We start from the raw sequence: 17989 nt of genomic DNA on the forward strand, positions 1-17989 counted from the left end.
AATAAAGTATTTACAAAATAAACTAAAGTAAAACATAAAATAAAAAATAAGACATTAAAATACAGAGTCAATGTGCAGGGGTACAGGTTAGTCGAGGTAATTTGTACATGTAGGTAGGGGTAAAGTGACTATGTTTAGGTAATAAACAGTGAGTAGCCGCAGTGTAAAATCATGGGGGTGTGGGGGTGTCAATGCAAGCAGTCCGGGTGGCCAGTTGATTAATTGTTCAGCAGTCTTTTGGATTGGGGGCAGAAGCTGTTAAGGACCTAGACTTGGCGCTCTGGTACCGCTTGCTGTGCGGTAGCAGAGACAACAGTCTATGACTTGGGTGACTGGAGTCTGACAATGTTTTGGCCCTTCCTCTGACAGCGCCGAGTATATACTGTAGGTCCTGGATGGCGAATGCTTGGCCCCAGTGATGTACAGGGCCATACGCACTACCCTCTGTAGCGCCTTAACCAGTGGCGACCGTCATTCAGGACCTGTTTTGAGCACCAGGTGGTGATGCAACATTGCGCTCGATAGTGCAGCTGTTACACTTTTTGAAGATCTGGGGATCTAATTATATCTCTATTTGAGCTAAATATGTAGTCGTGTTGCGATCACGAGAAAATTCTAGTCATTCAGGTAAAGAACCTCAGTCAGGCAGACAAATCTGTTCAATCATAAAGTGAGAACAATTAGTTTCCCTGGCTGATAAGGCTTCTACTTAGAAATACTATCAGAGTAAATGAATAGATGACATTCACTGTTATACACCTGTCTCCAGTAAAATCGCATAATTTACACAGACCCACCGCGGACCTTCGTGTGAATAGGGGTTCCATGGTCTGTTTTGTCAACGAGCTCAATGTATTTCAAGGACTTGTGGTAGCCAGATTATCCCTATAATTTCGGTAGCCTAGTAAACGATCTATTGCGATCTATTGTTTCCCTGTTTACTACTCAACGACATTTTACTTATTAAGTCAACGACGAGACAACTGCAATACACTGGTTTCAAAGATATTAGCATAACTAGGCAACACAGAACCATGGCGGACCCACTGTAAAATGAGAAGTTTTTTATCTTACTAAAACGTGTCCCAGTCCAACATGCCTAGCTCTGCCACTGGAGCATGGTTTACTGAGCGCTTTCTGAAATATGCGCTCATGTCGTCGTATTCCACCAGATCGAGTTATGTCTTCACACCAGCTCAAATGAAGCACTACAGCCCATCCAGGCCATATCACATCACCCATATTAGATGATTTCTTATGTCTTTCTGTCATGACTGTAATATTAGTTAATATGGCTGAATAGGTCTACCTGGATGTGAGCTGATAATTTAATGTTCTCCAACAAACCATGTGATGAGTGATTATCACCTCTGAAGAAAAATAGATGTTCAGCTTATATTGTCACATCCTTATTTGATAAATTAACAAAACAATTAACAACAGACATGTATCTTCTGTGGGCTCTTTATGCTCTTCATGTCCCGGCACCAGTTGAAGAAATGACAGCAGCAAGGACTTCAGCACTGTTTACATCTCTGAACCTCTTCCTGGCTGTCATGAAGATCTTCTTTAAGGTTTTATGGCAGCCTATAAGTGTATTTCCACCACCTACTGTATGGGGTAGTGAAATCAAATCATACAAAATAAATGAAAAACAATCCCACTCCTTCAGTCACAGTTCAAATCACATCCCTACAACAGTGGCGATTTTGGTATGTAAAAAAATTAATGGGATGAATGCCAGCAAAGCCACTACACAACACAACACTAAACAATACATTAATTGCATAATAACGGTGACAAAAGGTGCCCACAAACTGTTCGAGCCTACATAAAGCTGTCCCAATGGCAGTCACAACATCTTACCACTGCTACACAGCGGAGCCTTGTCTGGCAGGGTTTATTCTGCCATCCAACGTGACAGAGCTTGAGAGGATCTTCAGAGAAGAATGGGGAAAACTTCCCATAACTCCATAATGACAAAGCAAAAACTCCTCAAGAAGACTTGATGCTGTAATCGCTGCCAAAGGTGCTTCAACAAAGTACTGAGTAAAGGATCTGAAAACTTGTGTAAATGTGATATTTCATTTTTTAAAATTATTAATTAGCAAAAAATAAATAAACTGTTTTTGCTTTGTCATTATGGAGTATTGTGTGTAGATTGATGAGGGAATAATAAATGTAAAAAAAATAGATTAAGGCTGTAACGTAACAAAATGTGGAAAAATTAAAGTGGTGTGAATACTTTCCGAAGGCACTGTATGTTTAAAATGCACGATTATCATGTTGCTATCTGAATGTTTAAACACTTTTGTCGTATCCAACTTTGATTTTGTTGGATCACATGATTTTCTGTGAATAATTCGGGATGAGTTTGGCCTAAAATTGTGTAGCATGACCACTTCATGAGGATAATAGATAGAATCGCTTAAGGAAATGTATTTTGTGACTCCCAGATGTCATTATACTCCCATACGGACAGAGGGCGATATTGCGATGCACCAGCTACTCACTGCACACACTAGCAAAGAGAGCGGATGAGAAGCTTCTGTTCATGCTACGATGGCGTCAGAAGTGAAACCTGTCTTTGAGGTACGTTTCCACTCAGCAAACTTTAAAGATAAAATCAATTAGAATGTTTTTTTTAAGTACATCAAAATGATCGTTTATGTGCCTCATCACAAAATACCGCGTAGTGTTTGAACGCTCGTGCAGGATTACCAACTCATTTTGTTTGTTGTGGAATGCAGCTAGCCACGCGGCTGTTTTCATTTGGCTAACTGTTGGCTTCTTGTATGATATGTTAAGTGTGCAATTGGTTGCGTATTGCAGACGTGCATAATTGTATCGACTTATGTCATAATGATTTCATTTTTCAACAAAAAAACGCATTTGCCTTTTTATAATTTTAAATAGAGATGTCCTATCATCGGTGAGGGTTGGATCGTGCTACTCTGTGGCAATTTTGATGTTTTCCGTCATCTTGTTTGTTACGATGCTTTTAACTAATACATGTTTTCTGCAACAGGAGAACACTGCTCTAGGATTCCTGTATAGGCTGATGAATGGGGCGTTTCAGGACAGAGACTCCAAAGATTCAGTTTTCTCCAAGGCTACTGTAAGTAATGCTAATCACATCAGCGTTGCCTCCGCAACACTAAAAAAGTAATTCCGGGTTACGGAATTTCAGAAATCGTCCCAATATAAGTCCCCCACGTAATAGTAGAAAAGTATAATTAACCTGTATTTATTTATGATACATGTAAAGTAATTGTGTAAACATGAACCATTATTAATATTTGTTCATATTTAAGTCGCATTTGCATTACATTTGGGGTTTAGGACATCTTCCATGGTCAAATAAATGCCCCCAATTCTAATCATTGTATATGGAATACATATTGGCTTATGCCTGCCCATACCATAAACTCACTGCCACCATGGGGGCACTCTGTTCACAACGTTGACATCAGCAAACTGTTAGCCCACACAACTCCGTACACTCTGTCTGCCATCGGCCCGGTACAGTTGAAACTGGGATTCGTCTGTGAAGAGCACACTTCTCCAGTGTGCCAGTGGCCATCGAAAGTGAGCATTTGCCCAGTGAAGCCGGTTACGACGCCAAACTGCAGTCAGGTCAAGAACCTGGTGAGGACGAAGAGTATGCAGATGCACTTCCTTGAGATGTTTTCTGATAGTTTGTTCAGAAATTCAATGGTTGTCCAAACCCACAGTTTCATCAGCTGTCTGGGTGACTGGTCTCTGACTATCCCGCAGGTGAAGAAGCCGGATGTGTAGGTCCTGGACTGGCTTGGTTATACGCTGTCGGAGGTTTTGCGGCCAGTTGGACTTAGTACCAAATTCTCTAAAATGACGTTGGAGGTGGCTTATGGTAGATAAATTAACATAAAATGATCTGGCAACAGCTCTGGTGGACATTCCTGTAGTCTGCATGTCAATTGCATGCTCCTTTAAAACATCTATGGCATTGTTGTGTGACAAAACTGCATATTTTAGTGGCCTTTTATTGTCCCCAGCACAAGGTGCACCTGTGTAATGATCATGCTGGTTAATCAGCTTCTTGATTTGCCACACCTGTCAGATGGATGGATTATCTTGGAGGAGAAATGCTCACTAACAGGGATGTAAAACAGATTTGTTTACAATTTGAGAGAACTAAGCTTTTTGTGTGTATGGAACACATCACATATGTTTTATTTCAGCTCATGAAACATGGGACCAACATTTTACATGTTAAGTTTATAATTTTGTTCAGAGTGGCCATTTCACGGGGCTCTGAATAATACAGAGTGTTGCCGGCCTTTCACTGTTGTTAAAATGAGGTGTCTGGACACTATGTTACAAATATAGCACTGTTTCAGGAAAACATATTTGTGCTGAAATCGAAGTGGGGTGTGTAGTACTCAGTCAGGTCTGTAGACTCTATACTCTATAAACAGTGAATTTGGAAAGTATTCAGACCCTTTGCTTTGAGACTTGAAATTGAGCTCAGGTGCATCCTGTTTCCATTGATCATCCTTGAGATGTTTCTTAAACTTGCTTTGGTGTCCGTCTGTGGAAAATTCAATTGATTGGACATGATTTGGAAAGGCACACACACATTGTCCCACAGTTGACAGTGCATGTCAGAGCAAAACCAAGCCATGAGGTAGAAGAAATTGTCCATAGAGCTCTGAGACAGGATTGTGTCGAGGCACAGATCTGGGGAAGGTTACCAAAACATTCCTGCAGCATTGAAGGTCCCCAAGAACACAGTTGACTCCGTCATTCTTAAATTGATAAAGTTTGGAACCAATAAGGGCCTTGGTCAGGGAGGTGACCAACAACCCGATGACAACAGTCTGCAGCACTCTACCAACCAGGCCTTTATGGTAGAGTGGTCAGACAGAAGCCACTCCTCAGTAAAAGGCACATGACTGCCCGTTTGGAGTTTGCCAAAAGGCACCCAAAGGACTCAGACCATGACAAACAAGATTCTTTGGTCAGATGAAACCAAGATTGAACTCTTTGGCCTGATTTCCAAGTGTCACGTCTGGAGGAAACCTGGCAACATCCCTACAGTGAAGCATGTTGGTGGCAGCACCATGCGGTGGGGATGTTTTTCTGCGGCAGGGACTGGGAAGACTAGTCGGGGTCGAGGGAAAGATGAACTGAGCAAAGTACAGAGATCCTTGATGGTAACCTGCTCCAGAGCTAAATGACTTAAATGTAAATGTAAATGTAGAGCGCTCAGGGCCTCAGACTGGGGTGAATGTTCAACTTCCAACAGGACAACGGCTGTAAGCTCACAGCCAAGCCAACGCAGGAGTGGCTTTGGGACAAGTCTGACTGTTCTTGAGTGGCCCAGCCAGAGCCTGGACTTGAACCCTATCGAACATCTCTGGAGAGACCTGAAAATAGCTGTGCAGCTCCCCATCCAACCTGACAGAGCTTGAGAGGATCTGCAGAGAAGAATGGGAGAAACTCCCCAAATACAGGTGTGCCAAGCTTGTTGCTTCCTACCCAGGAAGACTCGACTTGAAGCTGTAATCGCTGCGAAAGGTTCTTCAACAAAGTACCGAGTAAAGAGTATTTTTTTTCTTTTGCAAACTTTTCTAAAAAACCTGTTTTAGCTTTAGGGATAAAAAAAAAACATTTTAGCATAAGGCTGTAACCTAACAAAATGTGGAAAAAGTCAAGGCGTCAGAATACTTTGCTTTGTGGCCAATGTAATGGGCATGGTAAAAGGCCAGCGACACTCTGTTTTATTCATAGCCCCATAAAATGACACCACAGGTTCTACAGACCCTACTTAGTACTCCTCCTTACCCTACTTTTACATCGGCACAAATAATATTTTATGTATCGTATAGAGTCCTGGCACCCCATTTTAAGCCACAGTATTTGATTACCGTAAAAGACTGGCAATACTCAGTATTATTCAGAGCCCTGTGAAATGACACCATATATAGATTCTACAGACCCTACTGAGTACTACTCACCCCACTTTTAAATCGGCACAGAATAGTTTTTTTCTCCATAAGCAAATATGTCTATTTAAAATGTTTTATTTTATTTAACCAGGTAGGCTAGTTGAGAACAAGTTCTCAATTACAACTGCGACCTGGCCAAGATAAAGCAAAGCAGTGCAACAAACAACAACACAGAGTTACACATGGCATAAACAAACAGTCAATAATACAATAGAGAAAGTCTATATACAGTGTGCAAATGAGGTAAGGCAATAAATAGGCCATAGTGGCAAAATAATTACAATTTAGCAATTAAACACTGGAGTGATAGATGTGCAGAAGATGAATGTGCAAGTAGAGATACTAGGGTGCAAAGGAGCAAAAAATAAAGAATACAGTATGGGGATGAGGTCGTTGGATGGCCTATGTACACGTGCAGTGATCTGTGAGCTGCTCTGAAAGCTGGTGCTTGGACAAATGGAATGGGTGTAGAAATGGCTGCTGGGTAAGCTGGTGCTTGGACTAAGTAGAAATGGCTGCTGGATATTTAGACCAGAGTCATCCAAATAATAACACAAACAAACATTAGGAACACCTTTTTTTGTATTTTTATTTTACCCATTTTCTCCCCAATTTTTTTTTCATATCCAATTATGATCTTGTCTCATTGTTGAAGCACTCCAACGGGCTCGGGAGAAGAGAAGGTCGAGTTATGCGTTCTCCGAAACATGACCTGCCGAACTGTGCTCCTTAACACCAGCCTGCTTAACCCGGAAGCTAGCCATACCAATGTGTCGGAGGAAACGCCTTTCAACTGACCTCCGAAGTCAGCTTGCAGGCGCCCGGTTTGCCACAAGGAGTCGCTAGAGCGCGATGAGCTAAAAAATTCCCCCCCGGCTGAATCCTCCCCTAACACGGACGATGCTTTGCCAATTGTGCACCGCCCTATGGGTCTCCCGCTTGTGGCCGCAGCCTGGGATCGAACCCGGGTATGTAGTGACGCCTTAGACGTAGGAGGCCTCAGGAACACCTTTTCTAATATTGAGTTGGACCCCTCCCATTTTGTCCTCAGTACAAATTCAAAGCTTTCCACAGGGATGCTGGCCCATGTTTACTCCATTGTGTCCCACAGTTTATCACGTTGTCTGGATGTCCTAGACCTCAAAGTCAGTTGGGTGGTCCCGGGGATCGAACCCACTACCCTTGTAACGCCAGGGTAGTGGGTTCGAACCCTGGGACCACCCATACGTAGAATGTATGCACACATGACTAAGTCGCTTTGGATAAAAGCGTCTGCTAAATGGCATATATATATATGGAGAGACAGGTGTTCTTAATGTTTTGTATACTCAGTGTAGACTAGCACTAGATCAATAGGGTCTGTAAAATACTGTTCTTTACAATAATTTACTTAAGCTCCAACCATTTATCAATGTGCTTCACCTTATAATATTTGTTATATATAGTAACTCTCTTTTAGTTTAGATTTTTGGTAACATTTGAACATTGCACTATTGATTTCGTATCATACACAGCATTTTACCGCAGACTTTTATTTTGAAGGCAAAATCGGAAAACGTCAGTCTTAATGTTGCTGCTGGGACACTAATGTTGCTGCCATGAAGCTAATGCTAATCAATCCGGTTGTTAGTGTAGTGTCTTAACACTTAGTACTTATTTATGTAATAAGAAAGACTCTGAATACAAGCAATTGAACTGGAGCTTCACATTTACTCAAACGAGTTAGTACCAGAATAAAATAGAACTATACTGCGCTTGACCAAGGATGCTCCATCCTTAAAGGGGACATCAGTAATTAACAGAACATAACAGTTAGCATAGATTTTATATATGCAGCCCTTGGGGTCCTGAGGACCAAGTTTTGGCACAGACAGTGCCACAGAGCTCGCCAGCTTGTAGTCCTAACAAGTGGGAAATGGGTTACCTCTGGTTCGTTCAGCCATTCAAATGGGGAAAGAATAGGTTTTTGGGATAAATGCCCCAAAAAATGTCTGGGGTTAAGACGTTTAGAAGATCTTGTTTTGTTCTATGGGATAATATCAGTCAGTTAACCTGACCTTCATGAATTATGAAGCCTGTGCTTTTTTTTATTACATAAATGCTTCAAAATTGAAAAGTGATGTTATCTGATGATTTCAGATGATTTCATACATCACTTGTTTTACATTTTGAAGCATTTATGTAATCAAGAAAAGCACAGGCTTCATAATTCATAAAGGTCATGTTAACTGACTGATATTATCTCATAGAACTAAAAGTATAAGAGATTTTAATTCTCTGTTAACCTCAGATTGTTTTAGCTGTTTATCCCAAAACCCTTCCCATAGGCTTTGTCCAACGAACCATGGCGGAGTTGGTGCCTACAAAAAGACACCATTACTATTTCTATCTATTGAGGGCTTCCACCATTTTATTGTCGTCAACTGGGTGAGACATCCAACTTCATTGGCTGATCCCTCCTGGTGACCCTGTTGGTCGTCAACAACCAGGTGTTCTGGTTTTCAGGGAAATGGAAGAGACCCTGTGACGCGACTACTGTTTTTGGACTTTAACAAGGCGACAATATTAACTCCTCCTCCACATTTACTGGATTGGTTGAACAATGCAGAAGAGATCATCCCCGACGGTTATTTTATTCTCATCAAGACCAGAATGTGGGGGGGGGTCTAGTTTCAGGCATTTCTTTTACCTCTGCTAAGTTAGGTTGTCTAACCAGGTCATCAGAAGGGATCAGCCAATTGTGAAGAAAATGTAATACTTTAAAATGGAGACAGCATGGGCAGCGCCATTAAGGCCGTCACAGATGCCATAATGGCACGGACACAATGAGACGTCTTTCCATCTGCATGGTTAGCCCTGACATCTCATCTGAATGAATATAATCCTCTTTGAATGATACTTTCACAATAAGTTTATGTACCGTATGAAATATACCTGCTGTGCTTTTGTTGTCTCCATTCTCTACAGAAGTATACAGCCCAAATGATTCCGGAGCGCTGCAGATTACTTACAGTAAATGTTTTTCCCGCCCTTCACTCCAGGATTGTAAGGACAACATTAGCATAACTCCGCCCCATCACGCAAAAGACAAACCGCCCCTGCCGACTCTTAGAAAGGTTTCAGTGATACTGGAGGACTGCAGGAATTTACTGGGAGACCGTTTCAGACAATGTGAAAGAGAGGAGAATGGATTTGAGGCTTCAATTCCTCTTGGTAAGTGTATTTGTTATGAAGTAGTGTAAAAAGCAGCCAAACTGGGTCAAAATATATATATATTTTTTGGGGGGTATTCTGTTTTAAGTTGTGTTCTTTATAAAAATTCTGAGATAAAAGTGCTTGGAAAGTATATGTGCCTTAATTTTAGAAGATATAATAAGAGTTAACAGATTTCATTGTATTGTTCCATTGTTTTGAATTGAAGTCATCGGATCATTACCGTTTTTTATACGACGTGACTATTTTTGCAGATTTTCCTGGAACCCGACGGTTCTGTGGTTAAAGATACTGAGATTTCTGGTCATGTGCAGGATTTTATTTTTTAACGTAGCTACTGCCTCCTCCGCTACCTACGTAGCTGTTGCTCGGGGGCTGTTCGTGCTTCACTGCCGCTTCCTCCCCCTCCTTGATCGACGATGAATGTTGTACACAAAAGGCATGTCGACATGTTTAATCGCCTCAGGCTATTAAGCATAAGTTGATTGCATGTTATTTTTTTCAGGAGGAATTGTATGCTGACTACACCGGCCATGCGCGTGTCATCGTGCACATGTTGATTTTGTCTGTCCCCATCAGACATGATCATGACTAGAGGTCGACCGATCATGATTTTTCAACGCCGATACCAATTATTGGAGGACCAAAAACAGCCAGCGCCTATTAATTGGCAGATGGTTTTTATATGAATATTTGTAATAATGATAATTACAACAATACTGAATGAACAATGAACACTTTATTTTAACTTAATATAATACATCAATAAAATCAAATTAGTCTCAAATAAATAATGAAACATGTTCAATTTGGTTTAAATAATGCAAAAACAGAAGAAAGTAAGTGCAATATGTGCCATGTAAAAAAAGCTAATGTTTTAGTTTCTTGCCCAGAACATGAGAACATACGAAAGCTGGTGGTTCCTTTTAACATAAGTCTTCAATATTCCCAGGTAAGAAGTTTTAGGTTGTAGTTATAATAGGACTCATTTTTTAATATATATTTTCTAACCTTTATTTAACTAGGCAAGTCAGTTAAGAACAAATTCTTATTTTCAATGACGGCCTATGTTACCCAACTAATTCTGATTCATCCGCCCCAACCGTTCTCTCTATACCATTTGTATTTCATATTCCTTTGACTATTGGATGTTCTAATAGGTACTTTAGTATTGCCAGCCTAATCTCGGGAGTTGATGGCTTGAAGTCATAAACTGCTCAATGCTTGAAGCATTGCGAAGAGCTGCTGGCAAACGCAGTAGTGCTGTTTGAATGAATGCTTATGAGCCTGGTGCTGCCTAGCACCGCTCAGTCAGACTGCTCTCTCAAATCATAGACATAATTATAATAACACTCAGAAATGTGCCTTATTTTCCTGATTTCACCATATCAATGACTTATCATTGTAAAAAAACTAAATGTTTATTTCAGTGAAATACGGAACCGTATTACCACATGAAGAGAGAGACAAACTTCACACACCAGTCAGTTATACTTAAACTACATCTGCATTAGCACTTGACTTTCAACGATTTGCCATTTCTAATGAACCGTTGAGTGTCAACACAATGGCTACTGAGATCTTTTATAGCAAAGATCCACCCCCCTTTGACATGACAAACCACAGATATTTAGGAACTGTTCACAAAAAAAGACTTTTACTTGAGAGAGGAGTATCCTATAGCCAGATAGCATTCAATATACATTATAATTCAGTTTGGTCCCTAAAATGAGGTTCTAATCTCGTTCCTGGTACTTCATAGTACAAAAACACCAACTAATCCAATGCATATATCAATTGTCAACTTTAGATTCTCAAGTAAACCTACTCTTGACCCCACTCCTGGACAAGCTCACTGAGGGGAGTGACTTGCGCACAGACATTGTGGAGACAAGTAATTGGTTCCGCATTAATCACGCCTTCCCTTCACATGGTTTAAGAGGTAAAGACACATTCACATATGAAGACAATGTTCAATTCTGTCCTCTCCCTAGCACCAGGGATATGTGAAAGACAAGCCTGACCTCTTCCCCTCTCTGGGCCCCAAGTGACTGAGCCCTAGCTGAGGGAAAAGTGCAACTGCCAACACTAGAGTCCAAAGGGATACATTCTAATGACAAGTATCTCACATAAGCATATTATGCAACTAAAACATCTTAATTATTTATGTTACCCAACTCATTCTGATTCATCCGCCCCAACCGTTCTGTGGCATCCATAAGTCTAAATATTGCTGTTACATTGCACAACCTTCACTGTTATGCCATAATTATGTAAAATTCTGGCAAATTAGTTCGCAACAAGCCAGGCGGCCTAAACTGCATATACCCTGCCTCTACGTGCAATGAACGCAAGAGAAGTGACACAATTTCCCTAGTTTAATATTGCCTGCTAACCTGAATTTCTTTTAACTAAATATGTAGGTTTAAAAAATATTTACTTCTGTTTATTGATTTTAAGAAAGGCATTGATGTTTATGGTTAGGTACATTCGTGCAACGATTGTGCTTTTTTCGCAAATGCGCTTTTGTTAAATCATCGCCCGTTTGGCGAAGATGGCTGTTTGTTAGAAAGAAATGATCTTCACACAGTTCGCAACGAGCCAGGCGGCTCAAACTGCTGCATATACCCTGACTCTGTTGCATAGAATGGAAGAGAAGTGACACAATTTCCCTAGTTAAAAGAAATTAATGTTAGCCGGCAATATTAACTAAATCTGCAGGTTTAAAATATACACTTGTGTATTGATTTTAAGACGTTGATGTTTATGGTTAGTTATGTACACATTGGTGCAACGACTGTGCTTTTTTTCGCGAATGCGCTTGTTAAATCACCCGATTGGCGAAGTACGCTGTGATTCAATGATAAATGAACAGACACCGCAACGCAGGACATGCTAGATAACTACACATTGTTGATCATTTCACTAGTTTAACTAGTGATTATGTTAAGATTGATTGTTTTTTTTACAAGATACGTTTAATGCTTTCTATCACCTTACCTTGGCTCCTTGCTGCACTCGTATAACAGGTAGTCAGTCTGTCACGCAGTCTCCTCGTGGAGTGCAATGCCATGATTGGTGTCCATAAATGCCGATTACCGATTGTTATGAAAACTTGAAATCGGCCCAAATCAATCGGCCATTCCTATTAATTGGTCGAGCTCTAATCATGACATGCAAGTTAAATTACCAAAATCGATTGTGAATCAAATATATTAATTTAGGGGCAGATCGATACAGCTGTTGCTAACAGCTGCAGTCCAACAGTGCAGTTCAAGAAGAGTTGAGGAACATTGAGTTATTTTATCTGACATGCATGTGGTCCACTTATTAGCTGGTTCTTTGTAGAGATCTTACCAGAAGTCACACAAGTGTGTTCCTCCACTCTGATAATTAATCCACAGATAAAAAGGCAAACCTAGTTTTTAGTTAGTTAAACCCATGTGGGTTTGTATCTTCCTGATATCCAGTAAGGAGGGGACTTGTGGTGCATCTCCAATAGAACCAAGCTATGGCTATGAAAATGCTCGTTAATGCATGTGAGCAGTGTGTGTAAAATTATTTGATGTATGTGCACATTTATTTAGCAACTCTGTCACTCAACATGGACGGTGTGATGTGCGTGTTAGGCTAGATGCAGCTATACACAAAATATATGCTCAACCAGGGCTGTAGCTACATATGAGGAAACTGATGTCCGTACCTCAGTCATTTTTCAGAATAAAAAATCTAATGCATAGTTTTGGGGGAACTGTTGGTCTCAACTTACTGTTGATAGTTAGAATAGTAGAATACACAAAGTGCAATTTTGAAACTTGGTTGTGCATCAGCAGTTTTCCTCTTATGTCGCTCACTGACAGTCACTCAATTAGTCCATGTCTGTTAGCTTTAAAAAAATGTTATCTTACCTTGTTGTAATCATGGCCTAATTACTGGCTGGGCACCTAGGGCACTGACCTCCAAGGGGGCCCCATATTTAATTTTGTTAGTCACTCTCACTCAGATATCCTATTAACATGGCATAAGTCATGGCAAAATGTGTAGCATTTCAGGAAAATAGCTGTAAATCTGTAAAGCAAACTTATTTGTTCACATTTTTCTGGTAACAGAAAGCATTTTAGAGTTTTTAAATTGTATAGAAATGCAGTAAATGAGCTTTAACTTAAATATCTATATTTGGACCTCACTAAAACTCAGACCCTGGCTACGGCCCTGTGATCAACATGTTCGTACAAGCTTTGGTGTCTGTTACAGGAATTTAATTCCTCCATGTTTTAACACCCAATTAAAATCAAACACTGTCAATTCATAAGGATTTGTATGACCCTTATTTTATAGAAATGGACAGAGCCCAATTTTAAAGTCAAACCGCAGCTTTTATTCACGAGAGTACTGCCCATTACACATTTTACCACAGGTTATAAACTGAAAATGACGTCATTAGTTTCAGTACTAGCCCATGTCATCTCCTCTGTAGTACAATGGCTGTATGGTTCTCGCATGTCTCTCCCTATTGAAGATAATATATGACCAAGCCAGGGCCATGCTTGTGTAGATAAACCTTCTAGCCAGACTGGCCATGAGTTAATTTCTACCGTAGTACAGACAGTCATTGTTCTAAATCTGGATTATATTTGCAAATATTATATTCAGTACTAAGATTAAAAAGAAAATTCAGACATATACAGTAACATGATAGTATTCTGATTAGTACATATACAGTAACATAATAGTATTCTGATTAGTCAGTCCTGATTGAAATGCATACATAATTAGTCATCATTGATAAAAATTCCCTTTAGTGTCGTAACAGTTTTGCAACATAAGCATGTTTGAAGATTCTAAAGAACATGTTCTGAGAATAGGCCTATACTGTCTACATCCCTGCCAGTGATAACACATACAGCAAAAACAACAAGCAAGTCATCAGATATTGAATGACCTTGTATTCAGATGAACTCCCTTGAATTGAGAAGATAATTATTTGCCTCTGTGTAGACAAACCAACTGTATTGTTGAATACTTCACAACGGGATTGAAAAACCTTGTAGGATGTAATCATTTAGCTTTATCCACTTTTATTAAACTATCATTCTGATCTTGGAATGTTGTGATCACAGCATGTAAGTGTGTATAATTTTGCATATCCAGACTCAACTCCAAGACACTATTGCTAGAATGTTACAATGTTCACCCCCCAGGTAGCTGGGTTTGTGTTGTAGTCATCCCTTGACATGTGATATGCTTGATGTTGGAGTTACACCCATACATCACGGGCTGTTATCGTTGGACAAATTCGTTTTGCGTCCGGTTTCAAACCCTCAACATTCTGGTCTGAAGTACAGCACGCTATCGACTGTGCCCAAATGTATTAATTGGGGTTGTGGCCGACTGGCTAAAAACACTATCAATTGGAATCTTTAACATGTGGAAAGGGGGAAAAGTATTATTATTTGTTTTTCACAAGCTTTTTTCAACCTTTACTAAATAACTGTCTAATAGCCGAACTAGGTGTGACCTCCCCAACCTGCAACAAATCATTTGTATCTACCTTTCTACATCTACCTACAGATGGTTAATGTTCTGGGGGAAATATATATTAATTGGTCATGGCTCCTGAGTGGCGCAGCGGTCTAAGGCACTGCATCTCGGTGCAAGAGGCTTTACTACAGTCCCTGGTTCGAATACAGGCTGTATCACATCCGACCGTAATTGGGATTGGCATAAGGTGGTGAGCAATTGACCCAGCGTCATCCGGGGTAGACAGTTGTAAATAAGAATTTGTTCTTACCGGACTTGCCTAGTTTAAACAAAGGTTACATTTTAAAAACAAACTGGCATTATACGCAGCGCAATCAATAGGTGGACAGTGGCTGGTGCCGTTATGCTGTTCTGCTATTCCAAGGATGTGTAACCAAAGAGAGAGACCACGAGTGGGCACAGAAAACTGGGATGGATCCCAAGGCAAATATGGCTTACCAGTGAACCTCCGGGTGATCATTAATACTGTCTCAGAAGTTTCTGTAAATAATTATAACTCTTTCAAAATGCAGATGTTGATTTAGTTATGGATCCATAACGAATTACTATGGGAATAAATATCACTGATTTACAGAAATATTGGAACAAAGTTGTCTAATGATGGCAAACAATTCAGAATCGTATTATGATGTAGCTTTCTCCTGACCGTCACGTTGTACAGCACCATATTTTCCATGCCATCCTAAAGGAAACCCCAGAGGGTTTCGTTTTTCTCGGAATAGAAACACCATAATATGAATCAAGTTAATTAAGACAAATTTCTTAATCCCATAGACAGTTGAAGTCAGAAGTTTAGATACACTTAGGATGGAGTCATTAACCTATTTTTCAACCATTCCACAAATGGTAGTTTTGGCAAGTCGGTTAGGACATTTACTTTGTGCATGACATGACACAAGTAATTTTTCCAAAAATTGTTTACAGACAGATTTTACTTTAAATTCACTGTATCACAATTCCAGTGGGTCAGAAGTTTACATACAATAAGTTGACTGTGCCTTTAAACAGCTTGGAAAATTCCAGAATATGATGTCGTGGCTTTAGAAGCTTCTGATAGGCTAATTGACATAATTTGAGTCAATTGGAGGTGTACCTGTGGATGTATTTCAAGGCCTACCTTCAAACCCAGTGCCTCTTTGCTTGACATCATGGGAAAATCAAAAGAAATCAGCCAAGACCTCCACAAGTCTGGTTCATCCTTGGGAGCAATTTCCAAAAGCCTGAAGGTACCACGTTAATCTGTCCAAACAATAGTAAGCAAGTATAAACACCATGGGACTACGCAGCCGTCATACCGCTCAGGAGGGAGATGTGTTCTGTCTCCTAGAGATGAACGTACTTTGGTGCAAAAAGTGCAAATAAATCCCAGTACAACAGCAAAGGACCTTGTGAAGATGCAGGAGGAAACTGGTACTAAAGTATCTACATCCACAGTAAAATGAGTCCTATATCGACATAACCTGAAAGGCCACTCAGCAAGGAAGAAGCCACTACTCCAAAACCGCCATAAAAAAGCCAGACTACGGTTTGCAACTGCACATGGGGACAAAGATCGTACTTTTTGGAGAAATGTCCTCTGGTCTGATGAAACAAAAATAGAACTATTTGGCCATAATGACTATCGTTATGTTTGGAGGAAAAAGGGGGAGGCTTGCAAACCAAAGAACACCATCCCAACCGTGAAGCACGGGGGTGGAAAAATCATGTTGTGGGGGTGCTTTGCTGCAGGAGGGACTGGTGCACTTAACAAAATAGATGGCATCATGAGGAAATTACGTGGATATATTGACGCAACATCTGAAGAGATCAGTCAGGAAGTTAAAAAAATGTCTTAAGGACAACAAAGTCAAGGTATTGGAGTGGCTATCACAAAGCCCTGACCTCAACCCTAAAATAAATTGTGGGCAGAACTGAAAAAGCATGTGCGAGCAATGAGGCTTACAAATCTGACTCAGTTACACCAGCCATGTCATGAGGAAACTTATTGTGGGAAGCTTGTGGAAGGCTACCCAAAACATTTGACCCAAGTTAAACCATTTAAAGGCAATGCTACCAAATACTAATTGAGTGTATAAACTTCTGACCCACTTGGGAATTTGATGAAAGAAATAAAAGCTGAAATTAATAATTCTCTACTATTATTCTGACATTTCACATTCTTAAAATAGTGGTGATCCTAACAGACCTAAGACAGGGAATGTTTACTAGGATTAAATGTCAGGAGTTGTGAAAAACTGAGTTCAAATGTATTTGGCTAAGGTGTATGTGAACTTCCGACTTCAACTGTACTATGTTATTACAAAAAAATCTTTAAAGTTCTCTGCTAATGCCTATTTGGAAGATTCAAATGCTTCTCAGATGCTATCTGGTGGTCAAACTAGACTAACTTGCTTTTACAGAAAAAATGGCTGACAACATGCCACAGAATGCTGCAGCAACCTGCATTGTGTGCTGCAGTATGGCAACTTTTAAAGGAACAACCACTGTATTTCGTGATCAATGAAAGGCGAAGTAGCAGTTATTGGGCCTGTGTGTGGTTTAAACAGTTTTTTTTATGGGGAGCTACATGCATGTATCCTGGCAGCATATCAAACACAGGCAAGATACAGACATCATTGCAAACATTGGCTATAGGAGGCAAGTCTGGCTGGTGGCTTCGATATGGCAGCAACTATAAAGATTAGCCTACATCACACAACGCAGATAGTTTTCTTTAATGCGATGTGTAGGGACTTGTGCAACTGCAATATCTGTTACAAGAGACAGAAGGTTGTATCCTTCATAATACAGGTCCTTCAGAAAGTATCCATATCCCTTGACATATTCAGCATGAAGCTATTACACTGTGGCTTTGGCTGTATACATGGGGTCATTGTCCTGCTGGAATGTAAACCTTCACCCCAGTCTAAGATAGTTTGCCCTTTGAAGCAGGTTATCAAGGATTTGCCTGTAATTGGCCCCCTTCATTGTCCCCTTTTTCCTTACCAGTCTCCCAGTCCATGCTGCTGAAAAGCATCCCCATAGTATGATGCTGCCGCCGCCATGTTTCACGGTAGGGATGGTGTTAGACGGTTGATGAGCTGTGCCTGGTTTTCTCCAGGCGTAGTGCTTTGCATTCAGGCCGAAAAAGTACAAGTCGTCTCTCATCAGACCATATAATCTTTTGCCTTATGATCTGTCTCTCGTGTATTTTTGCAAACTCCAGGTGTGCTGTCATGTGCCTTTTTTCTCAGGAGTGGCTT

General features: G+C 40.3%; 1 protein-coding gene across 4 annotated transcripts in view; it reads left to right on the forward strand.

Annotated features, from left to right (window-relative positions):
* The first annotated feature begins 2463 nt into the window (after positions 1-2463).
* Positions 2464-17989, forward strand: part of LOC124001230 (gastrula zinc finger protein XlCGF57.1-like) — a 33760-nt gene continuing 18234 nt past the window's right edge. For 2 of the 4 annotated variants that reach the window (XM_046307866.1, XM_046307864.1), the window contains exons 1-3: positions 2464-2592; positions 3029-3118; positions 9035-9206. In XM_046307866.1, coding sequence (XP_046163822.1) covers positions 2563-2592; positions 3029-3118; positions 9035-9206 — 292 coding nt within the window. In that variant the 5' untranslated portion in view covers positions 2464-2562. Of the gene's footprint in view, positions 2593-2700; positions 2933-3028; positions 3119-9034; positions 9207-9711; positions 10014-17989 lie in introns of those variants that run through there. The other 2 variants (XM_046307867.1, XM_046307865.1) reach the window with 2 other exon arrangements.

Source organism: Oncorhynchus gorbuscha, linkage group LG17, assembly GCF_021184085.1.
Source record: "Oncorhynchus gorbuscha isolate QuinsamMale2020 ecotype Even-year linkage group LG17, OgorEven_v1.0, whole genome shotgun sequence".
Lineage (NCBI taxonomy): Eukaryota > Metazoa > Chordata > Actinopteri > Salmoniformes > Salmonidae > Oncorhynchus > Oncorhynchus gorbuscha.